The following is a 27,642-nucleotide window of genomic DNA, read 5'->3' as shown; positions in this document are numbered from 1 at the left end:
CCACGACGGAACTCCCCTAACGAATCTGTGTGATTGTTTTCTGGGTACGTTTGAAAGCAAGTCATGGCCGACAAAAAAAGCACGAAAAGGGTTCCCAAACCACCTCGAGTGGTTCCTATTCCGGGGGTGAGTCTCTTTGTTCGTTGAAACATATCCTATTTGAGAACGACGACACCTGTAGCCCACTCAACGTATACCAAACGTTGGTGCGCCATAGAGCTGAGTGACAAACTGCGGGTGCGTCCTATGGCTTGTATTCGGAAGGTGATCACCGTGAGAGCTCGCCGAGAGGGGTGCGTCCTTCTTTTGTTCCTTGAGCAGGACGGCATGCGTTGTTTGGCCTCACGGAGTCCGATTTTTCCGAGTAAGTGCCTTCCATTACCATTGGTTTTCCGTAATCGCTTGCAAACTAACTCATCCATATACTCTTTCATAGGGTCATTTTGATGGTAACCGATAATTTTGATCTTTTCGACAAAAAAGTCGTGTTGTAGATTTTGAGATGCGTGGCATATGTAAATCTTTGTCAAAATATTATTATTCTGTCCATTTCAAGATCATCTCCTTGACCTCATCACGTCAAAAATCGGTTGCCGCATACCCCGCATGTTTAGAATTCGACAGGTTCGGTAAGGAAATTATGATTAACTTGGCAGATGCACGTCGATAGAGTTGTCAAAATCACGTACCGAAAAAGGTGGTTTCTTTGATCATGAGAGCTGTGATTCGCGTGACCAAAAATACTTTGAAAAGTTTCTACCTCCAACACAACAATCAGAAACGGTCAATAATTTATTGATATCATAGATCACAGTGTATTATGGCGACACTGCTACTACCAGGAGGCCACCCTGAGCCGAGCGCAAAGGAGAAGGTTGACGGCTATAGCAGAAATGTGTTTGCGGGCAAGCAAGAGCAATTGAATACCGTTGCTCAATATGTCGAGCAAAAAGGATTTATTCCAAAAGAACTGGTCTTCAATGAAGTGTCCTGGTTTTACGGGTACGTTCTCTCCCTTCCGGCATCCAATAACTCACCAATGTTTTGACATCATTGTTGTCATTTGATTAAATGATGTTTGACGGCAAAATGTCCCAAACTTGATTGAAGTAAACTGATCATGTAAACCTTAATTGTATTTAGAAATCTGGGCATTGACGACATGTACTTTCAATTGGAAACAATTGAATCCATTGCCCAACATATTATGGCTCTCTATGCTGCCAAAATATTTGCCTTTATCAAAAACCAAAATGAATTGGAAATCAACCTGGAACGTGAAACTGATGATGGTGCCATCTACATTCATACTTCGCGCCCTGGAATTTCGGAACTCGCTGGTCCTCAACACGAAAGGAGGTGTGTGGCAAGAAACGCAGTTGTTTTGATCTCATCCAAACTGATTGCTGCTATTGCTTAGGATTGATGCAAAATACCTAGACGTATCGAATCGCACGACTGCCTTCCGTCTCGAATCATATCGATCGTTGGGTACTGTCTCATCAGCACTCTCATCACAATTACGATGCTACTTCATTCGCAAATGCAGCTTTGTCAAGGAGAAACCTACTCCGGAAGAAGAAAAGGATATTCGTCTGATTTCCGACAAGTCATTCTTGGAAAAGGCTTCAGATGGAACTCTGGACGCTTACGAAAAGCTGATTCGTAAAGTATTGGGTCGTACTGGACCTATTGTTCAGTTGTTGGAAGTACCCAATAGTACTGAAAAAAGGCTGATTATTGGATATCGGTGAGTGTCCCAATTTCCTCAAAACTTTGTTTGCCGATGACTGACCGGTCATATTTTTCGCCTCACCAGTCAACAAACCACGACGAATTTCTTTTCAGCCATGTCTGACTTGTATCACTTCTACGACTTGTATTCAACTCGTAAATACGTTGGTATGTTGTGATGTGTTGATATCGAAGGTCATGTCACGTACTTGCCTCACCTTTTCGTGCCTTTAGAACAATTCTCCAACGGAGTCACTATCATGTGCTTGTATCTCAATCAATTACCCAAGAGCATGCATCCACCTGCTGATGCATCCATCTTACAAGTCATCAAAGAAGCCAGTTTGATTTACTGTCTTCCTACAACTCCTCTACAATCCTTCTTCCAAACTGGAAAGCTCAGTGGTAAGCAAGAATCTCGAAGCTTGTTAAATAATCTGTCCAAGCTCATGAAGACTTTCTTTGCCTACCACAGTCCAAGAAGCAATCTATGGATACGTTTGTTGGATTTTCGCTCAACACTTCCTCAACCGTCTGGGAAGTGAATATCAACTACTGAAAGAGCTTATGGATCCCAATAATGCTACTCACGTTGAAGTCTTGACCAAAATGAAGAAACGTCTACGTACTGATACATTCACTCGGGATTACATTCTTGATATCATCAAGTTGTATCCTGATTTGATCAAGTTGTGTTATACTCACTTTGCTCTGGAGCATTATATTGCTCCTTCAGAGTCTGTTATGTAAGCGTTGTAATATCTTTGTCAAGTCGCATGCTGCTGGACTCTGCCTTTTTTTCCTTTCTGACAACCACGGTTAGGCCTTCCATATCTTACCAACGATTGCAAGCTATTCCCGTCCTGTCCGATGAGGAATTACGTGATCAAATCAAGAAGGTTGTCTCCAACAATCATGAGCAGATGGTATGTGTTTCTGAAATGACAATCCAGTAACAATACGTGTGGGCTTTTTTCTCCCGTCCCTCACCCACCATTGTGTTATTCAGGTATTCGAAGCCTTCATGAGCTTCAACAAGCACGTATTAAAAACGAACTTTTACCAACCCACAAAAGTTGCTTTGTCATTCCGTATGGATCCATCCTTCCTCCCAGAAATGGAGTACCCAAACAAACTCTTTGGAATGTTCTTAGTCATTGGCTCTGAATTCCGTGGGTTCCACGTCCGTTTCCGTGATGTAGCTCGTGGTGGTATCCGTATCATTCGATCTCGAAACCGTGAAGCTTACTCCATCAATTTGCGTGGTCTTTTTGATGAGAATTATTCATTGGCAGCTACTCAACAACGTAAAAATAAGGACATTCCTGAAGGTGGTTCGAAGGGAACCATACTTTTGGATGCCAGTGCTCAGGATAAACCTAAAGTAGCATTTGAGAAGTATGTTGATGCTATGTTGGACTTGTTGCTGGCTGGTGAATCTCCAGGAATCAAGGAGGTGGGAATGATGGTCGTTGTGACATTACCACTGTTTGCCGATTTGTTTTCTTCTACTTGCAACGAGTGTTTCCATCATTCGTCGCTGGACTTCACTTACATTTCCAAATGCCCTGCTTTAGCGTATTGTCGACTTGTATGGAAAGGAGGAAATCCTATTCTTTGGACCTGATGAAGGAACTGCAGATTACATGGACTGGGCATCTCAACACGCTCGTTCTCGCAATGCTAAATTCTGGAAGGCCTTCACTACTGGCAAATCACAAACGTTGGGTGGTATTCCTCACGATTTGTATGGAATGACTACTCGATCAGTTCATCAATATGTCTTGGGTATCTACCGCAAGTTGGGATTGAAGGAAGAAGCCATGTTCAAATTCCAGACTGGTGGTCCAGATGGTGATTTGGGATCGAATGAAATCAAAATTTCAAAAGATAAGACTACTGGTACGTATTAATGCGAGTGAAGTGTGGCTTTCTGCCTCTTATAAATTGTATCTTACGTCTTTGCTTTTTTTAGCCATTGTCGATGGTAGCGGTGTCTTATGTGATCCTGAAGGTCTTGATCGTACTGAACTTTTACGTCTCGCCAACTCTCGACAAATGGTCAGTGCATTTGATGTGTCCAAGCTGGGTCCCAAAGGTTTCCGTGTGTTGATTGATGAGAAGAACGTCCGTTTGCCAGGTATGTATCTGGAATTGCTATCGACTTTTTTGGCTCTTCCTTCTTTCGTAGTTACAAATTCTCGCATCAAATAGGTGGCAGACTCATTGAAGACTGTCTCAAATTCCGAAACGAATTCCACTTGGACGAATTATCATCTGCTGAAGTATTCGTACCTTGTGGTGGACGTCCTGAAGCCGTCGACTTGTCGAATGTACATCAACTACTCAAGAAGGATGGATCGCCGCGATTCAAATATATTGTAGAAGGTGCCAATCTCTTCTTTACCCAGGTATGAAGCAACAAAAATACGGATATCGCATATAAAGCGATGGCAACTACTTGAAATCCCTCAAAGCACCGACCACATTGCTCATACTATATTTTGCCCCTTTTCAGGAAGCACGTCTCCGTCTAGAAAAGTTGGGATGTGTCATCTTCAAGGACGCATCCGCAAACAAGGGAGGTGTAACATCCTCGTCTCTCGAAGTACTAGCAGCTCTAGCTCTCAATGATGAAGAATTCCACGAGCACATGCAAGTACATGATGCAGCCGCCGTCCCCAAATTCTATTCAGCATACGTGAAGCAAGTACAACAACTCATTGAAAAGAATGCCGAACTTGAATTTGAATGTCTGTGGCGAGAAGGAATTCGAACCTCCAAACCAAAATCACTCTTATCTGATGAACTATCAGTCGCCATCGTGAAACTGAATGAAGAGTTGCAGATTACCACCTTGTGGGATAATGTGCCGTTACGCAAAGTAGTGATGACTGAAGCCTTCCCCAATTTGTTGTTGGAGTTGCTTGGATTGGATACGTTGATGAAACGGGTGCCTACGAATTATGTCAAGGCCATTTTTGGTGCTTATTTGGCTTCTCGATTTGGTATGTGGCCGTGTTGTTGAGTGGATGACGCTTTGCTGCTGTGTTTGGTGCTTATTCTATAACTTTTTTTGCAGTGTATCGATATGGAACTGAGCCAAGTCAATTTGCCTTCTTTGAGTTCATGTCACCGTAAGTGTTTGTGGTAACTTCCACAGCTTGCTATACATACGACCTAAGAATTCTTTTTTTTGGTCACATATTAGATACTTTGCCAAGATCCAACAATTGCCAGCATAAGTAGGTTGAACACGGAAGGAAGCCATGGTTGAAGAAACAATGTTGCTTATGTATGAGAGAGAACGAGGGATAGAGAGATTCATTTGTACCCAAGAAAAGAAGCCATTAATAAAATAAGAAAGCCTTTATAGACCAATATCCTGTGTGTAGCAAGATCGTCACTGTAACGCAAAGTGGTTGGTCGATGGTACATCTTAACCTAACTGTTTGCCAGTGGCCTTTTTTTGCCAACAAATTTGCAAGATGCGCAAACGTCCAAACTAATCCACTTGCAGCTTTCAGGACAGTAATACCAGGAAATGCAATCGTGGTTGAACCTTTGAACTGTGACGATCCGTGTGGTCCTCGTTGCGTGCTGATGTTAACACAAATGCAAATAGCTTCTGAGCAATCGCTCAATATACAGTATGAGAAGGACAAATACCTTGCCAACGACGCGTGAATACACGTATATTACAAGATCAAAAGTCATACTGTTGTTCCTCACGTTTGAAGTGATGTTACTCATCACACTTCAAAAGAAAAACTTGAGTCAAAAGCTTTAAGAGGACGCTAGACCAAAGTTAAAGGAACAGAGAGGGAAAGCAAGCTTCATACTTATAGTGCTCCATATCACTGTAGCAGCCATGCTCTCTGTGCTATATGTAGTGGCTTCTTTGCTACCGAAAGCATCGTCCAGGTCGTCAACAACAACGAACGAGACAACCACATCGAATACATCGCAACCCAGCAGCAGTAATAGCAACCACCATGCACCCACCACCAAGAACAGCAGAACATCACTAGTCGTAGGCTCACGGGAATCCCAACTCGCAATGGTCCAAACCGAACTCGTCGTTGAGATGCTCAAGAAATCACACCCATCTCTCTCCCTAACAATCCAAGGAATAACCACCATCGGCGACCAAGTCCTCGACGTCGCTCTCTCTAAAATAGGCAGTAAATCGCTCTTTACCAAAGAACTGGAAATCGCTCTTGACGAACATCGAGTTGATCTCGTTGTTCATTCGCTTAAAGATGTGCCGACTACGCTGCCGCCTGGTATGAGTATCGGTGCGATTCTGCATCGTGAGGATCCGAGAGATGCGGTTGTTATGGGGCTCAAGTGGAAGGAGTATGCTTTGGAGACTTTGCCAAAGGGGAGTGTTGTGGGGACTAGTTCGTTGAGAAGGACTGCTCAGTTGAAGAGAAAGTATCCTGATTTGGTGTTTAAAGATGTGGTATGTATTTGTGTACTTGTTGTTTGTGTTTGTAAAATTTAGTTGGACTTACCGGTATGTGTGTTGTTAGAGAGGGAACCTGAATACGAGGTATACGAGTAACTGCTTTTTTCTGTCTTCGCCATCATCATCCTAAACATTTTTGCCCACACATTCTATCTACTCAGGTTGAGCAAACTAGACGCTGAAGACTCTCCATTTGCATGTCTGCTCCTAGCATACGCTGGTCTCGTACGCTTAGGATGGCACTCTCGTATCTCATCAATCCTCGAACCATCCACAATACTATACGCTGTAGGACAAGGTGCTCTAGCCGTCGAAATACGGCAAGACGACACTTTTACTAAATCCATCGTCGCCTCATTAAACCACCACGAAACAAGTATATGTGTTAACGCCGAACGAGCATTTATGAGGTACCTGGAAGGAGGATGTAGTGTTCCTATTGGTGTATGTACGGAATGGGTGCCTGTTGATGATGCCACGTTGTCAGCATCTGGTAGTAGTGTTAGTAATAGTAGTCATAAAAGTATCAAGACGGCAAGGAAGGCAAATCATCAGCATCAGACTCTTAGATTAACTGGTAGTGTAACGAGCTTGGATGGATTGCAGGAGTTTAAAGAGGTCGTGGAGGGTGTTATTCCATTCGACAAGAGTGTCGAGTTGCAGATTGATGCTGCTGAGGCATTAGGAGTTGCATTGGGTAAAAAGTTGGAAGTGTTGGGTGTGCATGGTATCTTGGATGATATAAAGAAGAATCGGCCTGCACCGCTTGTAGCAGACAAGTAATAATTTAGTTGATAAACCAGTAGCAAGCAGAATAGACAAATTATTTAGGACAAAGTAAAGACTTTGAGAACCTTTGGATTTATTGCATGCGTACATGCGAAGAAAAAAAGCCCCATACTATATAGATGTATGCTCAGTTAAGTCCATCATTTTTCGGTACGCTATGGTAAGACGAACTGCACAATACGCAAGGCGTGTTTCCCAATTCGATTGCCAAAGTTCAACCAGGTTATATCTTACCCGAGAGATGAGATGCTGTGTCTTCACTTGTTCACGCATCACAAAACTGCCTTCATTACCACCTCCTCCTTGTCGACAAGTATCTTGAAAACAAACAAACAACTGTGATTTGCAAAGTAGAGATCATTGTATCTTCAAGTGTGGGAGATATGTACATAAAAAACCCATGAACAGTGGAGCGCAATTCAGTCGAGCTGATCCAAGCCCATCTGCCAAAATTGAATTTCCAATTCAGTGGCCTGTCGAAACACACTACACAGTTTCCTTCGACGAGACTCTGAGCCTGCTAGTTCAATGGCCAGTGATTCAATGTAATCTAATTAAATGTTGGGAACGACAGCGTTAATTTATCCTTCTTACGTTGGAACACAATTACGCAGTGTACGTACCACATCCTTGTCGAACAGCGTCTTGAAACGAATCACTAGCATAATTCTGTATCCAAGGCCAATATGGGTTTCCATCTAGATCAATCCCAATAAGTTGATTGCGGCATTCCGTTTTTTTGCGCCAAGTCAAATAAGTGAAAAGCTTCTGATTTACCTCGAACAGTTTTCGGATCATGAAACAATCTCATTCCAATCTCTCCATATCCAATGAGACACGGTAACAGAGCCACTAAAAGAAACGTGTGTTCAGGAATTGTGTTTGGTGCGAGAAAAAAAAGGATGAGAACTGCCGCCATACCTCTCAGGTCTAATCTATCACCACTCAGTCCTTTCTCCAACACATATCTCGTATATGCAACCGTTGCATGTGCCTCTCTCGTCTCTTGCAATTCATCGTGTGATATTCCCCATGATTCACAAAACTATTGGAATCCGAATGGTTAGAAGCCAAGGAAAGAAAACATGAGAACAAAAATAAGGAGATGCACAAACGCTCTATACCTTGATGTGCAGCTTCATCTCTTCACCAATATGCATGACTATAGAAGCAGCATTGGTGATTGCTTCCATTGAATCATGTTCTTTGAATCCAGCCAATGAGTATGCTCGTGCGTAATGCCTGCGTAAGTGAAGCCAATGAGTCTGTAATAGAGGAGTTCGAAATTCGCCTTTTGTTGCCATTTGCGATTGAAACCCATCATGACAAACTTACACTAGAAAGATGTAATCCTGCCTTATGAAATGCTGAAATGATGCCTTTGATAGAGTTCCGTTGGCTATCTGCTCAACGAATGGATGACGTGTGTATACGTGGTATTGGGTTGGACTAATTTGTGATGTGTGAACGGTGGGACTTAGTCAATAAAACGGTTGCGTTTCAAGACCGAATCTCTTACCAACTGTCTTTCAAGTATTGGACGAATGAATGCCTATCGAGACCAAAAAAAGCTATAACACCCGTCAAGGATGAAGCGTTCGATATTTCGTGACGGCTTACGTTGAAGACGTGTATGACGGTGAAAAGAAGTGATTTAAAGGTCCATGTCCCTTCCCAATGCTGAAACTGGAGGATATGGCTCGATTCACATATTCCAACGCTGTTTGAACAGCTGCCATCACTAAACAGAAGACAAGTCGATCTTTAGTAGAAGGGACAAGGCGAAAAAAATCGATATATTCTTATATTTCAATACCAGTCATGTTCTTGGCCAAGCCTGCTGCTATGGCGCTTGATAAGGTACATCCAGTTCCATGAGTATTCTGGTTGAGTAAAAGAAACGGGTTGATTAAGATTCACTGCAATTGCACGACTTGAATCTTCATCGTAGCGAAAAAAGGCCACTTCGAAAGATTACCTTGGTGTCGATAAATTCACGTCTGAATTCGTGAAAATCTGCTCCATCATAAAACACGTCAACCACAAACTTGACCGCTGTAGTACAACTCTGATCAATGGCACCACCAACTTGTTCATCAAAAGGCAGATGACCACCTTTAATCAACACATGTTTCGAGCCCATAGCATACAGCTCTGTAGCAACTCTCCTCATATCCGCCACAGATGTTATAGGTGTTGACGACGATGCCAGCAATTCTGCTTCAGGAATATTAGGAGTCAGAATCATGGCTAATGGTAACAAATCCTTCTTTAACGACTCTATGGCATCGGGAGCAAGCAATCGCGATCCAGAAGTTGATATCATGACTGGATCAATCACCAAGTTTACAATATTGTGTTTGCGGATTGCTGATGCGACTGTTTGTATTATTTCAGTGTTGAATAGCATGCCTGTGAGAAAGTGTGAGAAAGTGAGAAGGAAAAGCATCTTATTTACACAGGACTATTTCGACGATTATCAAGTAAAAGCACCAGTATGATAACAACAGCATCTACACCATCAGGATCACCACAAATTCTGAAAACACAAGTCAACATGCAAACCAAGCTTCTTTCACACGTTGCTTACCAGTCTTTGCAGAGTCAGTTCCAATATCACTCAGCACTGACTCTAGCTGTTGAGCAACAAACTCTGCAGGCATAGGATGAATTCCTTGTACAGCAAGCGTATTTTGCGCCGTGATTGCGGTTAGCGCAGAAGTTCCATAGACACCCAAAGCAGTAAATGTCTTTAAATCAGCCTGGATTCCGGCTCCTCCGCCAGAATCCGAGCCGGCGATTGTCAATGATCTAGCTACCATATCTATAGATGTGATGGAAAGTAATTAGTGACGTGGTTTGTGAGCAGCGTAATCAAAGCGTCGATAGATTCGACTTTCGAATGAAATTTACCAAGTACCGTGTTTCTCCACTTCCAAACGTTACGCGTTGGGTATACACGGCTTCCTTCACTTTTTTTACAAACCAGCAAATGTTGCCAACACCAATTACAACTCACTTGTCACGTCCAGAATACAGGGATGTATACGACCCTGCAGGTATGAACTAATTTCTCTCTTGTCCACAGTCCTTTATTACGAATTAAGCTTCAACGTGCACTATTTACAGAAGACACTTTTTTACTGTTGGACGCACTTGAGGAACAAACCTCATATCTGAAACACAATGTCGTGCCTACGATATGCTTGGAAATAGGGTATACTTTCGCGTCGTATGATGAAATTTATTTTCGTCCTTGGTTGCGATCTTACGTGAACATTACATCTGACCTGCTCGCTTTAACACACCCTTTTCGATTTAGGTCCGGCTCTGGATGTGTCATTACTTTCTTGGCGACACTGCTCGGTCCATTAAGTTGCTGTATGTGTTTGTTACTTTATGTGTGTGGTGCTGATACTATCGTGACATCCACACACATCTCTCAACTCGACGGTATTTCTTACCTTGAACCACTCTGTCATTCAGTATATCTGGCTACAGACATCAATTCAGTTGCTGCTAGAGCAACCCTGGAAACAAGTCGAGTAAACTCTGTAAGCTCTGGCACGCACGCGCTCCTCCCTTGTTCATCACCGGAGTCTTCACTCAACCTTACTTTCTTGCCTAAATCGAAGGTCTATCTAGACGTCATAAACACAGAATTCGCATACAGTCTAGACTCTCGCCTATCCAAATCCATTGACGTCTTGATTTTCAATCCACCATATGTCGTAACTTCCGATGAAGAGGTCGGATCTACATCAATTGAGGCTGCTTGGGCTGGTGGACTTGACGGTCGAAAAGTGATAGATGCGTTCTTGGAACTGCTACCTGTATGTTGTCTCTCTTCTATCTTCCTTTATTTGTGTGTCATCAAATTCAAAGAGTTACGAAGAAAAGAAAACGTTGAAGCTTTGTCCGCTATGCTTAGACATTATTATCTCCTCGTGGTGTCTGCTACATGGTTTGTATCCGTGAGAATAAGCCTGATGAGATTGGAGAGCTGGTCAAGAGATATGGATTAGAGTCGCAGGTAAGAGCACGAGTCAACATGCTTTACCAGAATGTAGTTCATCTTTTTTCGTCGTGAATGTTGATACTCTGATTTTCGAACCCTCTCCCCTTAGAATATCATGACGCGTACAGCAGGACGAGAACGATTGTCCATACTGAAATTCACCTATTCTCAGCACGCTGTGCCCTAAGTAATGTCGCTGGTCGATACTGGTGCAAATGGTGTTTTTAATCAGAAATGCAACTCTACAATATTCTATACACAAAGTGTTGTAAATAATAATACCAAACATTCGTCAAAACTCCTTCATCCCAAAACAGGGTTCATTCTGGAGGCTTCATGAATTTAGCATCAGTAAACTTGAATCGATTCTGCTTTATTTGAGACGCCATTGCCATTCCATCAGGATGTGATGATCTGGCTTTCTTCTTCTTCTTTTGAACCACTTCGTCATCCTGTGGTATGGCAATCATCCTGTCATCATCGTCGCGGTTGGTTGTGTTGGTGGTGGGAGTTGACGGTGCGGCTCGTTTCTTTGATTTTTTACTAGTGTTGTTACCACTGGTGTTGCCGGCAGAGAATGGTAATCCAATGTCAGTTTGGTATCGTTGCGTCATTTCGACATCAGAAATCATATTTCTTTGTTCATTGACTTCGGCCTGTTTTAGAAGTGTCTCTTTGGCGTGTTCTTCTGATAGTTTCTACAATTGTACAAAATTATGAGTGACGAGAAACAAAAGCCTGCTACACATGATTGATTGGCCCCCGTGTACAAGCACAACATGTGATGCTGATAGCCCGCTTCAAACGTACTTGCACATCCTTATTGAATTCCTGAAATGATATACGTCCAAAAGCAGGTGCAGATGGCATGATACTTGAAAACGATGGTTCTTCGATAATGATGTTTGATCTGATTACGTGAATACGCACAAGTTAGCGAGCAAAACCACATCAAAACAGCGTATCTTGGCGTATTGTTCCTGCATTTCCTTGTGCTTTGTCTAACTCTTGTCACGAACCAAACAACACTATAACGTAGAAACGTACGTTGAAGGTAACCCAGCATCATCGACATCCAACACCCATTGAGTTTCCGAGACGACTTTTGATCTTTCTTGCTGTAGTGTCTTGACTTTGGCTGATTCGACACTCCGTTGCATAAACTATTGGGAGATTGAATGGGATGTTAAAATGTTTGAATGTTTTCAAGGTGTTGATGTTGCTGATTTTGAGATGAAGGTGTGTCCAAAATGTCGAAAGAACGGCAGGAGCAATATTAACAACGATCAAATTCAAGCGAATTTCGACTTTACGTGCCTTCATCTGAGAGACTTTGGAAGAAATCTACCATTTTAACAAAAAGTGAAATTAGCCTCAAAGCTCAAGTAAACGACTGCGAGTAAACTTGAACTCAATTTAAACCTACCTTGGAAGCTTCCATTGTAGCGACCAGAGTGCCAGGCATGTACCGTCCTAATACGTTATGTCGTCGCTACTGGATCTTTGTTAAGAAAAGGACCACTAGCTAGGAGTGACCAAAAAACTAACAAAAGGGACGCAAAGACCGAACAGGATGCGGACGGGAGATGAGTTCGCTGTATTTGACGCTAACATTAGATTATCTTTGACGCGTAATGGCACGTTATTTCAACGTCTCAATTCCAAAACGATAGCCCAACACATCCTACTTCATCTGTTTTTCTTGTCTAGAACAAGAAGGAAGTCCATTCTTGCTAATTTTGGCTGCAACTGATATCTTTCCGATTTCACAGCACGGTTGTTTCACAATACCTGAAATTCACGTGTGTCTGTTGCAACAAATGTCGTTGACACGTACCCAATAAGAATCATATCTTGGCCCAAAATTTCCTTCTCCATTGCAAATGATTCAACGTATCTTGACGATTCATATCAAGCAATGGCTCAGCAGCAACACGTTCAGGGAACGAGGAATCTCAGATTTCCAAAACATTATCAATCGCGATCAGTACGTAGAGCATTGTCTTTTTTCCTCCGCCACCATTATAAGAACCACCGGCTAGTCCAGCATCATCACTCGGAAGACGAAGCAATGCACGTCTGCAACACCTTTGTTTCGTTAGTGACTCAGTGCCTTCAGTCAAAGTGTGAAACCAAAGTTCAAACTTTAATCAAACTCACGATTTGTCTTTGGGAGTTAGCCCAGAGATCCCGTCCGAGAAGGGGACAAGACTTGGTATGTGGGTCATTGTACGTCAATAGACCTCTTCGACAACAGAGGTCACTTCACAGCAATCCCAGCAATCACAATCCACATTCACCGAATAGTAAACATTCCAAACACACAATTGAGACAGCCAGTCGTGTTCTATTGTAAATTTTTGCAGACAAAGAAGAAAGAAAGAGCGACAGACATTTGTACCAATTAAGTCAGAACAACTTGAGATCTACTTGTTGATTGCATCAAACAGTTGCTTGACGATACGTGGAATTTCACGAGTATCAGTAGCAACGAATGCCTTGCCAGGTGGGAGATGTGTAGTGAGGCTAAACATGTTGAACAAGGAGATATTATTAGCGTAATCTAGAGGCAGTAACTTTTCAGACTTGAACGTACTATTTGGCTTCTTCACCAATAGTTCCAATAAAGATCACCGCCGCATTGACTCTGGAGTCTGAATCCAAGATTGCTCCTAGTTCTTGTGGACGAATACCATATCGTCTCAAATTAGCATCAGAGAGGATGACCACAAAGTAATCATCTAGAGGACGCGTTGTCAGTTGGCGACATTGATGTCGGAATGCGTTGGATATTTTGCCTTACCTGCGTCTACTTTTGTTATATCTTGGATGGCCTTCTCAGCTGCAGTCAGAGTATTATCACTATTAGAAACACGTGGAGAGGTTTAGCAAAGGGTTGCGTTTAAAAGATTTCTTTCTTGTAACGATACATACCCAGACCATGAATATTGAGCATGTGAGACCATAGTTTGCAATACTAGCAAAACGAAAAACAAAATCAGCATGAAAGGAGGGTGGACTGAAACTTCAAAGCTGCACACCTTTGTAACGATCAAATTCGTTCTGTGGTGGACTATCAACTGGTACCAATTGTATTTCAGCTGAATCTCCAGAATGACCAATCATGTCATAGACAAATTTGCCACGGAGATTGTGTAAACTCTCCATCATCTACGAAAATAAGAATAGAGGTTAGAAAAAAGCTCTCGCGTTGTGGAGTTTATTTATCAAGTTTTGGCTCTCCTGCATATAATAACGTCAAAAAATGCTCACCATAAGCGCAGCTTCCAAAGATCGAGTCAGACGACCATCCATACGGTTGAAATAGTACATACTTCCAGAAACATCAAATACAAACTTGATCCTCTTAGGCTTCTTGCCAGTAGTCCCCATTTCAGGTACCTCTTCACCACGTCTCTTATATATAGAATGTTCACCTGTCAAACCTTCAACAAGCTTGGAATCGTCCAAGTCTCCATCAGTTTGATTCTTTTGCCATTGTCGTTCACGTTCTTTAGCCTGAACACCTTCCAATACGACTCTTAAAGCGCGAATTTCAGTTTTGACCCCATCGTAGACCTCTTTGTATCCTTCGGCTTCGAAAGCAGACATTTGGATCTCGCCGAGTCGTTTAGCTAGTACGTCACGACCCATTTGCCGAGCCGCTTCTTTGACGTGTTCGGGGACGTCGTTTTTCACATCCTAAATGAGAAAAATTGGAGAGTGTGTCAAAACTGTTGATGAACGAGAAAAACTACTGGGAATCATCTACACATACGTCTGGGAGTTGCGAGATATCATGACCGCCATCTAATCGGTAAGGGCCTCCTCGACCGCCAAGACCGGCTGTATTGGAACCTCCACTGCCACCAGCCCATCTTTAGAAACGAGATTGGTAGTTTACGTCTCTTAAAAAATGTCAATGGGCGTTTGTTGGCTTACCTTCCACCACCAGAATGACGAGCACCTTTAGGATCTACATCACCATGTTTGGGGCCGCCAGCCTACAATGACGATTTTCAATAAGAAAGAGTTGGAACACAGAAAAGACCAGTTGCAAGGAAGCCAGAACTTACTGCTGGAGGTTTATTTTTCTTTAAATCAGCTTCCTCATACTTCAGCATCAATGTAGACTTCTTGCCCTTTGTAACTGCATCAAACCCAACCATCTGCACATCCAATCTACAGTAGAAGAAGTAATGTTGAGTCTCCTCATTGAGTTGATGTCGTAAATCCAGCTTACCCATGTCGTTTCAATGCAGCCAACAACACTTCAAAGAATTCCTTTCGATGTACATCGAAGTCAAAAACGTTTCGTAATACTTGGTCGAGAGGATCTTCAGGGTATCGTCCCAAATGCTTGACAATAGCCATTAGTTCACGTAATGAGTATGGGTATGCGACCAGACCTTCGTCGAATGCTTGACGTACTAAAATCAAGGCAATGCAATTTAGTAAGTTCTCACAGTAAAATTAATGTCGACCGAGGAAAAAACATAAAAACGGGGCATTGAAGCAACAGTTGCATCTTAAAAACTCACAATCTCCAAAAGCATGTACTAGCTTCTCCATCGTGTTTCGATCCACAGCAGGTGCAAAGCCCGACAGCAATTCAATCTCAGAATCCGAGTCCGGATTCTCTACTGCATGAGAACTAAAGACTTCTCCAATAGATCCAAAGAAGTCGTTACCCAAGAATGGATAACCAGGGCGATTAGCTAGAACAATCATTCTGAAGTCCTACAAAGAACATGAATAAAAAGAATGAGAAAAGGAGACGAATGTACGGGCTACGACTTCCCACTCACTGGATGCAAAATGATATCTTTAACCGGATCCATGGCAACACCAGGAATGAAGGGACGTATACGACGCCCATCAGCCAATGACATTTCACCAGATTCAGCTAAGGATTTGAGAATACTTGTGATGTACGTTGGTGCCTTGTCAGCTTCATCCTAAGAACAACGAGGTATAAGAAAGTGCGAGACACCGACGAGCTGTGAAACACCTGTTGACGGATGCTTCAGGAAGGCGTTTCCTTGCAAATTCAACTTACGATGATGAGAACACGACCCTTTGTAACAGCCCGCACGAGAGGAGAGTCTTTGTATACAATTAAACCTCCTGCGAAAAAGAGTACGAGATTTTAGAAGTTCGATTGAAATCACAAACACACAAGCACATATTCAAGTAGCATCAAACCCTCACCTTCAACAGTAGGCTGAACCATCAAACTCTGCACAGTCGTATCACGATGCAGTTGAATATACTCTCTAGGTCGTCCAACCAACTCCAAGAACCGATCCGTCAACCTATTCTTTCCAACCCCTTGATTACCAATCAGCAACAAATGCTCCCCAATTCCAAAATCAAGAGCCAGTTCTCTCATAATTCGAGTATGCACATCGTTATCATAGTACTTAGCAGTACCGGGCGAAGTACGAGGTATAAGGGCAGCAGCTTCTAAATCATCAGGTCGGATTTGATATATGGGAGATGCAACGTCTCCGATTACGACAGAGTTTCCTTCAATGGTTCCTGCAACCCATTTACTAGCTGTCTTGTTGAATTTAGGACGTAGGATGCCAGAATCTGTTAGGATATCTTCTAACGTTTGTTTAGCGAGCGATGGGAGGAATGGAGAGAGACATGTACGGTGAATCGAAGTGTAGAGGTCTTCGTTTGGGAATTTAACGAGGCGGCGACATATACGAATCAATTGCCTGGTTGATAGTGATGCTGATTTTGCGAGGACGGATTCGTGACCTGATCCGGCTGTAGCTAGAGCTCTGAAACGCGAGGCAAACTCTAAGAGGATTTTCATTGGTGCTTCTGGGCAGTTTGTCAAGGCTGATTTTAAAAAAGAATGTTAACGGGCCATTGAAACTCAAAAGGAAGAAAAAGGCTACTCGGGACGTGAAAATGAGTGACATCCTCAATGTTGTACCTTTAATAATTCCAGCTTCTTCATCTAGTCCAATAGGAGGAATCTCCAAGAACATGAAAAGTGTTCCAACTTCTTCAGTCAACCAAATTATATCGGTTTTGGGTGCTCGTGGTGCGACATTAGCACAAGCAACAATACGGAATGAAGGATGAATTGGGTAGATACGTCGAGCAAGCATATCCTAATAGCAGAAACATTAGATTCAAACATCAATGGACTGCAAGTACTTTTATCATCGGATGATGCGAGACAATCTGACTAGTACTTGTAATGTTGAGAAAAAAGATAGATTAAGTGAACACATACCTTGGGAGTAAGTTTAGCTTCCTCCATCAAAATCTCAAAGTTCCGTTGATTCGTGAGCATTGTGCCATCAGGCAATACCATTTCACGATCATGAATCAAACGTTGTAGAGAAGCAATAGTTCCTGCTTGTACCCATTCCAATCCATCTAAACCAAAGCGTGAACACAACGCTTGCAACGGTGGCGACAAAAAAGCAACGTATGCAACGTTTGTAAATTTTAATACCTAATATGGCGATCTTTCCTTCTAAAGCAGCAGTAACAAGTCCTGTATTCTCCCAAAATGTGGATCCATCTTTACGAGTACCACGTCGTTGTAGTAAATCACGAGCAGTCATATCCTTGTACAGGTGCACAATTTCGGTCTCGTAACCAAAGAGGGAAGCAAAACGAGCGATAGCAATAGATTTACCACATCCTTTAGTTCCAATCTAAAAGCAGTAGATATGAGAAGAAAAAAGGAGCTGCGTTGCTGTTATTCTGCATAACATACGAGACAGATATCAGAACCGAGCGCATGAGCTTGTGCCATGCGAGTAATAATATCATGGTAACGAGCAGTATGCACAAATATTTGTTGACCAGCAACTCCAACAACTCGTTCCGAGATAGCTCTTAATGGCAAATTACCAATAGACACTTGTAACTCGGTTTGGTCAACACCACCTCTGAATCTTGCTACAGCTTCTTGCTTAATGTCAGATACACGAACCCCGACTAGATCATATGTGGTTCGTGAAAAGTTCATTGGGCTTCCGGCTGAGTTCTTTGACTGAGAATGTGGAAGTCAGCATCAGCAAAAAACGCAACTACCACGATTGACAACTTACCTTATCAGCAGGCAACACTCCAAACTTTTGTAACAATTTCTGATATGATTCTCGTTGATCTCTAGATAAACCACTGCCTACCCATGATGAAGGCCAGAATCTTTCTAAAGCTCCAGGCACATTGCTTGCTTCAGCAGGGAAATATTCAAACATGTCAGAGATGGCAGACACAGCAGTTTGTGGGAACTGAGGAATTAGCATATCAGGTCCAGTTGAAGATATTGGATCATCTGAGTCGAAAGGCAACATATTAGAACCCCGACTTGAAGTTTCGTTATGCATGGTCTTGTCCAGGCTGCTTTTTTGCTTCCTTCAACTAAACAAAAATACGAATTAACCTAGCAAAGAACTCACCAATAGAATGTGAATACTTGACAACCGACACAACATCCGACACTTTACTCATCAACCCATCACTAAACGCAGTCTTGAGTGCATCCATATCGAACGACTCTTGACCAGGAGCATTTTGAAACGCGTTACGTTCCAAAAACAATTGTTTACGTGGTTTATGTCCTGATACAGATAACGGTCCATCTACATATCGTACTTGGAAACGGGATCGGAAGGGTGGATCTAAGGGGTTGCCTGGGTATGGAGGAACGGGGACACCCAGAGCGATGACGCGGAAATGTTCAGATGCTCTGACGAGTTTCCATTCTTCGAGTTGGGCTTGTGAGTGTTGGGAGAGGAGATCGTCGTATCTTGCTGGGTGGATGATGTGGCGGCCGTCTTCAAGACTAGTGTTTGAGATAGAAGTTGGGATGTAAGAAAACGGACAAAAAAGGAGCAGGGAAGTCACATTGATTTGACTGTTAGACAGGATTGATCTGCCATTCGCATAGCAATAGAAATCAACAGGACTTTCCACATACTTGATTTCACGATTCTCCAACAAATTATTGAGGACAGGCAGCACATTCCTTTCAGCCTTCTCGATACCATCAATAACCAGAATTCGTCCCAGAAGAGCAGCGCGTACAGCAGCCTGATCAATCCATTCCGCTTTAATCAGACCTTCTTTGCCACCTTTAGGAGAAGTGTAGTCCCGTTGAATTTCTCGACGTTGTTTAATGTCTGATTCAGCAGACGTGTCACGATGCAATACGACGTATTCGTGTTCACGATTAACCACATTTAGGTATGTCAATGCTAGTCGTCTTCTTAGTGGTCCTGGAGGTCTGAAAGTTTGGGTGAAAGAGGTGTGAGTCTTCTGATCTGTCACTTTGATCGATGCTTGAAAGAGAGATCCACTACAGGCACGACCCTACGATGCGCCAAAACAAGGATACAGTTTTCACATTCAGATAGGCGGCACATACCCAATAAGAAACATGTCTTGGCCAAGAACATCTTTCTGCATCATCCATTGCAAATGATCCAGCACATCCTGGCGATTCAAATCCAGTAGCGGCTCGGCAGGAACACGTTCAGGGTACATTGAATCAAACAATTCCATAGATACGTCACCAATCGCTACTCGTCGACCATTCTTGTTTCCTCCTCCACCACCATTGCCAGAACCACCGCCGGCTGCTCCACCATCGTCATCGACTAGTGAAATTGATTGCTAGTGAGATTTCGAATGTGAGAAAGGAGTAAAACTGTTTAGGTGATAGTTACAGTCATCATCATCGTCGTTAACAGAAATTGGGGTTCGCTCAGCTAAAGCTTGTTCGTAGTGCTTCAAACGTCTCAAAGCGCTCTTAGGAGTATATTGTAACGACATTTTAGAAGCTAGTGTCAATCGAGGGAGTCTAGAAGCAAAGATGCCAAATCGTGGCAAAATGTTCATAGAACTGAGTGTAAATGGTTAGTTTTAATACTGATCGCTGCCTTAAAGAGTAGAATAGGACGATACCTTGCGAATAAGATGCCTCGATGACCCTTCCAACTAGTCTCTATCCGCTCGAAATGGGCAAACTGTCGACCTGTGAGAAGTTGCGAAAGGCAAGTCACACAAGATGAGCTTACCAATAGGAACAATCTTGATGCCGAAACTACTTCGTGAATGACATCCAAACGCGCTAGATCTCGACTTTTAAAATATTCCTTTATATATGAGAAAGCATTGTTTCCTTTGCCATACTATACAAGCTCAAATTTACAAGGCTCTTTAACGAGACGATCGAGAAGATACAAGGGAAGGTAATTGTTGATTTGTTCGTGGTTCTGGATGAGTAGGTTGCAGCTGAGGAGTGTTATTTGTACTAGGTGTAGCATTTGCTGGTGGTGCACCAGTTTGCTGTTGTTGCTGCTGGGCCGTGGGTTGTGCACCAAATCCACCCTGTCCCAAATCATCGTCATCGAAATCATCATCGAATTCTGTATACAAATAAAATAGTCAATAAATTACATTCTTTCTGATAGCTGCAATCACAAATGCACACATACTGTTGAAGAAATCCTTGTCGACAACCTTCTCATCAGGCATTCCAGGTTTGAATCCACGACCACTACTACCGCCATTCCCACCACCACTGCCACCAAGCATCATCATATCATCACTACCACCAAACTTGATTTGGTCGCTCATAGTAGAAGCCAAGCGAGATGTAAAGTCGTGATGTTGTTGATGATGGTGATGCTGTCCATATATGACTGAAGCTGGATGAGGAATCATCGGCTCATCAAAGTCCATTGTAGTAGAATCGAAATCATCGTCATCTACATCTGGATTTGATTGGGTTGAGTCTGATGCTTCACATAACCCAGTTGTTTTTGACATATTGACTTACCATCCATTTCGTCGTCGTTGTTTCTGCGTTTCTTGGGCACCTTGGATGCGGTGTTTGGAGACAGCGATAACTGGCTCTCGTTATATTAATTATTGCTGATTTCTGGTGAAGGTTGAAAGTTTGGAAGTTTGTAAAGAGAGAGAATGAGCAGATTAAGGCCAACAGGGTAAGAACTAACACGTATTTCATATGTGATTTTCATTTATTCACGTCATTTGAGCTTTACATATCTAACTTCTCTCCTCATCGCACACACATCAAACACCTCAACAGCCATCAAGGCAAATACCCAATACCACCTCAAAATCCAAACACGATCAATGGAGTCAATGCAGCCGGAGCTTCCTACGCAATGGAAGATCACAACGACACTCAAGTGGAATCTCTAGCTCAAAAAATGACCATGTTGAAAGAGGTGTTGTATTTCTGCATGACGTCTCAAGATCGCGTTGATATTCATACTGACACACTCATTCGCATTCTTAGATATCAGTTAAAATTGGAGACGAAGTCACATATCAGAATGGATTCTTGTCAGAGATGGTACGATACGTCGGTTTCTGACGGGATCAGATTCAAATTTTGACTTAGGCCCTCTTTTTCCCGCATCATGTAGGAATCAGATTTCCACAAAACAGGTGGATTCTTGGGATCTACAATGGGCAGACTGCAAAAGTTTGCAAAGAGTCAGAATGGGAGGTGGATGTGGTAGGTTTCGTCTTGGTTGCCTATGAAGACCCAAAAATTCAGCACTGACGAGATTCATGTCTTTGCTCTGACGAACAACATAGGTATCTGATACTATTCTGTCTCCTGGTATTCTTATGGCTCTACTTTTTCCGATATCGGTGATGAATCACTAACAGCAACAACTACATCACACATACGCAATCTATCCCTTCACCGTACTTTGTAATATAAACGCACACACAACACATACAACTGCCATATTCTAATGCTATCTAATCTGTATGTATTTTCTCCTGCTCAATATTCTATTACACTTGGGTTTTCTGCATGACTATGGCTAAAAACTGTTGTTGAATCTGTACAATCTTAAAAAGCAAATTGACCTATTTAAAACAAATGCGACGAAGAGAAAAAAATATTACTAAATAAAAGATATGGATATTTGACAGCCTTTTTGTGATTGTGCATTCAAAACACCCTCCAGACCACTCTTATTGCATAGACTTCAACAAGCATCCCTTCTCAATCAGCATCTTCAGCAAGTGCAGGACAAGATTCAATCAAAACATTGTCCTCAAAGTCCTTGCGTGCTGAATCATAACCTTCTTGAGCTTCTGCTGATTGTGCAACTCCTCCACGACCACTTCTGCTATTAATTATATTCGTCGGATTGGCACCATACAATCTAACTTCAGGTGGCGTTCGTGCCAACAATGGAAGGATCCGCAAGCCCACATAATCAAATACTTTAATGACTTGGACATAAACTTGATCCTTGTCAATGTTTCGTCGTGTCATTCGTTTGCTGAATGGTGATTTCTTTGCTGATCCAGATGATGGTGGTTTGAGTGATTTTATGGTTGTTATTGGGGTATCTGGACTTGATTTTATAGCAAGGGTTGCTGTTTTATTGACAAGTTCGGCTTCGGCAGAGTCTGTTTTTACTCTTGATTCCTCTTCTTCTTCGTCATCGGTAGTCCATTCGTCATCACTATCATCCGAGATAACGACTGGAGCTTTTCCTTTGCCCTTGACATCACTATCACTGCTACTACTAGCGTTTCCATTGGTGGCAGCTATACTATAATCGGTGTTGCTGCTGTCTCCGTTCATAGCATTATCATGTGTAGCATTCGTAGGCGAAGCAATACTGTGAGGCGAAGTAACGCCATTAGGCGAAGCAACACCATTAGGCGAAGCGATGCCATTCGACCCGTTCAAAGCAATATCCTTCGTATCAAGATCAGGACTATTACTACCCTCCTTCTTCCAAAAGATATGCAGCTCATTCTTATCTTCATCGAAATCACATCCAAGTGCTCCCTCCTTAGTCATACAGTCCTCAACCCATACCCGCTTTTCAATTCCATACTTTTCAACAAGTACATCATAGAATCGTGGTCCTACACGATACACAATGCCCTTCTCAAATACTGAGTCATTGGGTTTGGCAATTCGATCTAGGTAGGCTACGAGGTATAGTCGTTGGGATGCTTCTTGGGCATTCTTGGATGCATCCTTCATTGTGTTGCATCGTTTGGCTATTCCATCGACTACTTTGGTGTTGAGTGGGTTTTTGGAAGATCGAATTGCACAGTCTAGTAAACGGTGGACAATCAAATCACAATATCGACGGATGGGAGAAGTGACTAATAGTTATACCAGGATGAATATGTTAGAGGATTGCAGGGGTGAATCTGTCCCGAAACAGGCGACACTCCATTTCCTAACTTACAATGGGTATACAACGGCACATTCAAAGCATAGTGATGGAATGAAGTGATTTCTGCGCTCCCATTGCAGAAATACTTGGCCCTCTTCATTGGTTTAATCGCGAGTAGCCTCATAACATCCCTCACAGTCTCACTTTCAATAGCATCAAACGACGCTTGGAAAGTACTTGACGTCTCTGCATTTATAGCATATCCAAGCTTGTTTGCAGTTTCGACAAATTCTTTCATAGCAGATGATGACGGTACTTCATGACGACGTAAGAGAGCAGCATCTGGGAATGTTTCGCAGAGTTTTGTTGCGACTGCCATATTTGCCAATAGCATGAACTAGGGTTTTCGCGTTCGAACCATTGTTAGGTAGGAACAAAAACAACCCAAGCAACAGGATTTTCATACCTCTTCAATGAGACGATTACTATCACGAATGTCATATTGATGGCACCTCATTGGATTACCATCCTCGTCCAGACCAAATGACAACTTGATTGAATTGATCGATAGAGCACCACGTTCAAAACGACGTGCTCGCATCTTTTTACTCAGTTCAAACATTTTCAGAATGTCTGTGGTCACTAAAATGACGTGGACAATCGGTGAGGATTGTTTTGCGATGTCATTTTCAAAACTGAAATACACTTACAGTCAGTGAAACAATATCCACCGCCAATGTCGACAGGTGGCAACCCTTCCCAGCTTTTGCCCTCGATGACAGCTTGCGCATGATCATCTATTTGACAAGAGGACGTCAAAAAGAAGCCAAAAAATCGCTGTTCAAACGTGCTGATGACACCAACTTACAAGACATCTTGGCACAACTCTTAATAACACTACGTCCAAACCAAGGCTCATTCACAACTTCACCCTCTTCGTTCATATGCCAAACAACCGAAAAGGCCAATCGATCAACATTCGGATTCAAACTACACAATTCTTCACACAACAGTCGTGGTAACATGGGTATAGCTTTCTGTACTAGATATATCGTGGTGCTTCGATTGCGTGCTTCACGATCCAGTTGTGTTCCAGCCTTGACGAAATAAGAGACATCAGCAATGTGCACTCCGATTTCGTATAGACCGTTTTCTAGAGGTTTGCATGATACTGCATCGTCTAGATCTCGAGCTGTTTGAGGATCAATGGTGAAGATTCTCTCGTTCCTAAAGTCTCGTCGTTTGGCGATTTCGGATTCTGAAATAGTCCAAGGCTAGAGTCAGAATTGAAGTATTAGGAATCGACGGAGAAGGAATTAACAAGCTTTCAAGGAACAAATGGGGGCATAACAATGATCCAGTTTTCGACATACCGTGGGTGGCAAACACCCCAACACTTCATCAGTAAAGACATCCCAGTTGATACCATTTTCTATCAACAAGACATCAGTCTCAGGTCCAATAGCGCCAACTTGTCCGACTGTTGGTATTGTGATCAGTCAGTGAATTTAAAGAAGAGGCTTGTCTAGACGGAATGTGATGGAGTTCACCTGGACCATGTAATCGACCAAATGGATAGTTGGTGTTGATTGACCATCGAGCAACAGAAACTCGAAACAATGTATTGGCGAATGCTTGTGGATCATCCAAGAATTCGCTAGGTACATCTGATCGTGATACAGTCATGAGAGGGACTCGTTTATCACTCTAAGGTCAACAGAAGTTTAGTCTTTAATGCAAAAACGTTTCGAACGAGATAATGTTGCACAAACCGGCTTGAACCAAATGTATCGAGTGTCTGGATTTCCATTGTTCGTATTGGCGGCAGATTTTGTAGGTGTATCAGATGGAAGAGAAGATGCTCCATCCTTTGGTTGAGAGTATCGATCCGTGGTCAAGATACCACAAAAGGTTTGATTTGGACTTCGTTCAAAAATATACACTACTTTGCCGAATTGACGATCTGCGAGGGCTATTTGGTAATCGAAAACTGAGCTCACTGCGTTTTCAATATCAAAACTTGGTAACTGGTGAATCGACAACGTGAATTACCTTCATCTTCGTCATCGTCAGCACCAATGAGGGTACGACCAGCATCTTTTTCATCAGATTCTTGTGATACCTCATCTGCGTCTTCATCATCTTCATGCATCATATTTTCGTCAACAGCCATTTGCACCTTCTTTTGACGTTCATCGAAATCAGCCTTTTTGACATCTCTGAAACTCAAGAATTTATCACGTTCTTCCAACAATTCTTTCCCTTCCAGCAGTTTGACAATGACAATGTCACCATCGAATGCTCGATTACGATGGCGTTGACCATTTATGAATAAATCTCGCTCACGCCCTTCAACAGGCACGTATGCGTGGTAACGATTCTTCTTGTTAATACGTAAGCTTCCCTTGATTAATTCGCCGTTTTTGAGACCTTCCTCTACTTGAACGGCTGTCATGTATTCATCGAAGAGCGATTTCCCATTGTTGGGTTTACGTGGCGATTTTGACGGTGAGAATGGACTTGAACTATTACCGTTTTTGCGGTTGGAGGAAGGCCTAGCTAGGGAATCACTATTACTGTTGCTGCTATTGTGTCGACGATTACGATGACTATCTTCGTCATGAGCTTGGAAACTGTTGGTGTGGTGATCGTACAGCTTTTGTCCCCCAACACGCTCACGTCCTGCACTACCTCGTTGACTTTGAGGCGTTGATCCTTGTCCACTTCGTTGGCTTTGGGGGGTTGAGGGTGCAGACTCTGGACGAGCAACGAAAAAAGTAATCAATAAATCCTTCTACTAAATACAATCACAAACACAATACATACTGTTGAAGAGTTCCTTGTCCGCAACCTTCTCATCAAACATCTCAGGTTTGAATCCACGACCACGACTACCACTACCACCAGGCATCATCGTGTCATCACTACCACCAAACTTGATGTGGTCGTTCATAGTAGAGGCCGAGCGAGATGCGTTCCTTCCATTCGACCCATTGTCTACGTGATGTGGTGGGCTATTGTGCTCTCCTCTACTGGCAGTGCCTCTTCCACGTCCTCCACGTGTATACGTTGGTTCGAATATTGGCGGCCTAGGAGGCGGCGAATAGTAGCCATTTTCGTAACAGTTGTTTCTACTATGATGATCTTTTGTAGCTCCTCTTCCACCGAATTGACCGTCCTGATTATACATTGGCAGTGGTGGTGCCTGGAAGTTTGGTGGAGGAGCAACAAATCCTCGCGATCGACCCCTACCACGAGTTGAAAATGGCGGATAATACTGAGGTTGCGTTCCATATCCTGCTGAATTATCATATTGTCCTGGAATCGGCATAGCATTGGTGTGATCGAATGGACCTTGTGGTGGTGAATGATGCTGTGGCTGATCGCGTCGACGATTGAATTCTTCTGTTATTACATCCTTTTTTTGACGCCAGTTTTCTGGTGTTTGCTTGCCTTTACTGTTATGTTGTGGTTTATTTGGCAGAGGAAAAGCTGAGGCCGATTGGTCGGTGTGTTGATTTGTTGCAAAAGGCGAAGCAGATGACGACGACGATGAGGAGGTTGTAAATGGTGAAGTTGATTGTTGATTAAAGTAAGCATTCTGCATGGGCTGATACGTATTCCTGTCATTATATGATGGACGAGCATGAAATGGATCACCCCTTCCACGTCCACGAGGGCTTCCTCGTCCTCTTGACGACGATGGACCTCTCCAATGACCTGGTACTACTGAGGGAGGCGTAGCAGCAGATGCTTCGAGGTCATCAAATTCGATGACTTCGACGCCTGATGCTCCATCGCCTGATGCTTCTTGATGCTCCATCATTGATTTCTATGAGCGATTGAATAAAGATCAGCAGCTGAATATTGAGATAAAAGATAAAATAAAACGATGGGAAGACTACCTCAGCTGGTTGCTCGTGAGATGTAGCTTCGTTTGCAAGCTTCCTTGCGGCTTCACGCTTCTTTTTGGAGAGCTTCGTCTTCTTTGGTTTTAAGGCGACGGCATCTCCTATAGTTTCTGGGTGACCATCTACAGGATTCAAGACAGAGTCCGTCTGTTCGCTCGACATTCTCGTTCAAGCTCAACGAGTTGTTGTGTGATTGTGAAGTCAAGGTCGATCAGTTTAGTTTCTGAACTAGACACGTATTAAAGAATTGACAAATTATTGGAAGTAATAATAAAATAGCAATTTACTGGTGTTGGGATCATAGTTTGAAAGTGAACTCGACACGCATTGAGTCGCTCCAAACATCAGTATTGGAAAACACGCCTCATTGTAGGATTCAAACGGGCTTTACGTGTTGAAAGCCTCCCAAAGTATGATTCCTGTCTGATGAGACGTGATTTTGTCTCTTTCGCGACGCTTCACCGCTTGAATGTGCCCAAAAGTCAACTTCAAACATTCAAGACCCGACAGTTACAAGCAAGAATAGCTAAAGGAGTCTTTGTC

The 27,642-nt window shown here is 42.8% G+C and overlaps 6 protein-coding genes across 6 annotated transcripts; 3 read left to right on the top strand and 3 right to left on the bottom strand.

Moving 5' to 3' along the window:
• Window positions 1–820: 820 nt before the first annotated feature.
• GDH2 (glutamate dehydrogenase) lies at window positions 821–4,979 on the top strand (the record flags this gene model as incomplete). The annotated part of the gene is made up of 14 exons (XM_031167008.1): window positions 821–1,002; window positions 1,144–1,359; window positions 1,421–1,750; window positions 1,820–1,902; window positions 1,969–2,139; window positions 2,210–2,480; window positions 2,558–2,660; window positions 2,744–3,190; window positions 3,312–3,636; window positions 3,710–3,874; window positions 3,949–4,145; window positions 4,253–4,742; window positions 4,817–4,871; window positions 4,946–4,979. 14 exons carry the CDS (start codon window positions 821–823, stop codon window positions 4,977–4,979), a joined length of 3,069 nt encoding a protein of 1,022 aa, XP_031026990.1.
• Window positions 4,980–5,605: 626 nt separating this feature from the next.
• On the top strand, window positions 5,606–6,988 carry HEM3 (hydroxymethylbilane synthase; the record flags this gene model as incomplete). The annotated part of the gene is made up of 3 exons (XM_031167007.1): window positions 5,606–6,199; window positions 6,270–6,289; window positions 6,367–6,988. The coding sequence occupies 3 exons, from the start codon at window positions 5,606–5,608 to the stop codon at window positions 6,986–6,988; spliced, it is 1,236 nt and encodes a 411-aa protein (XP_031027258.1).
• Window positions 6,989–7,413: 425 nt separating this feature from the next.
• On the bottom strand, window positions 7,414–9,816 carry SmJEL517_g01078 (uncharacterized protein; the record flags this gene model as incomplete). Its single annotated transcript, XM_031167006.1, has 11 exons — window positions 7,414–7,544; window positions 7,618–7,692; window positions 7,772–7,846; window positions 7,916–8,039; window positions 8,119–8,236; window positions 8,330–8,443; window positions 8,514–8,546; window positions 8,615–8,735; window positions 8,811–8,877; window positions 8,973–9,406; window positions 9,585–9,816. 11 exons carry the CDS (start codon window positions 9,814–9,816, stop codon window positions 7,414–7,416), a joined length of 1,524 nt encoding a protein of 507 aa, XP_031027259.1.
• A 170-nt stretch (window positions 9,817–9,986) lies between these two features.
• SmJEL517_g01077 (uncharacterized protein) lies at window positions 9,987–11,199 on the top strand (the record flags this gene model as incomplete). Its single annotated transcript, XM_031167005.1, has 7 exons — window positions 9,987–10,053; window positions 10,124–10,211; window positions 10,317–10,375; window positions 10,481–10,548; window positions 10,630–10,827; window positions 10,926–11,027; window positions 11,122–11,199. 7 exons carry the CDS (start codon window positions 9,987–9,989, stop codon window positions 11,197–11,199), a joined length of 660 nt encoding a protein of 219 aa, XP_031027252.1.
• Window positions 11,200–13,438: 2,239 nt separating this feature from the next.
• SmJEL517_g01076 (uncharacterized protein) lies at window positions 13,439–19,826 on the bottom strand (the record flags this gene model as incomplete). The annotated part of the gene is made up of 23 exons (XM_031167004.1): window positions 13,439–13,538; window positions 13,609–13,753; window positions 13,816–13,874; window positions 13,947–13,989; window positions 14,054–14,183; window positions 14,286–14,714; window positions 14,791–14,890; window positions 14,955–15,016; window positions 15,089–15,194; window positions 15,256–15,442; window positions 15,554–15,752; window positions 15,821–15,970; window positions 16,072–16,139; window positions 16,224–16,865; window positions 16,963–17,143; window positions 17,269–17,414; window positions 17,494–17,698; window positions 17,761–18,039; window positions 18,098–18,327; window positions 18,452–18,837; window positions 18,973–19,278; window positions 19,420–19,651; window positions 19,721–19,826. 23 exons carry the CDS (start codon window positions 19,824–19,826, stop codon window positions 13,439–13,441), a joined length of 4,491 nt encoding a protein of 1,496 aa, XP_031027253.1.
• Window positions 19,827–22,047: 2,221 nt separating this feature from the next.
• Window positions 22,048–27,261, bottom strand: SmJEL517_g01075 (uncharacterized protein; the record flags this gene model as incomplete). Its single annotated transcript, XM_031167003.1, has 11 exons — window positions 22,048–23,174; window positions 23,261–23,585; window positions 23,655–23,830; window positions 23,899–23,985; window positions 24,057–24,462; window positions 24,562–24,668; window positions 24,739–24,895; window positions 24,961–25,160; window positions 25,241–25,945; window positions 26,015–27,020; window positions 27,094–27,261. The coding sequence occupies 11 exons, from the start codon at window positions 27,259–27,261 to the stop codon at window positions 22,048–22,050; spliced, it is 4,464 nt and encodes a 1,487-aa protein (XP_031027250.1).
• Between the last annotated feature and the right edge of the window lie 381 nt (window positions 27,262–27,642).

Source organism: Synchytrium microbalum, assembly GCF_006535985.1.
Source record: "Synchytrium microbalum strain JEL517 chromosome Unknown SmJEL517_scf0003, whole genome shotgun sequence".
In the NCBI taxonomy this organism is placed as follows: domain Eukaryota; kingdom Fungi; phylum Chytridiomycota; class Chytridiomycetes; order Synchytriales; family Synchytriaceae; genus Synchytrium; species Synchytrium microbalum.
This window is presented reverse-complemented; position numbering and strand designations above follow the sequence as displayed.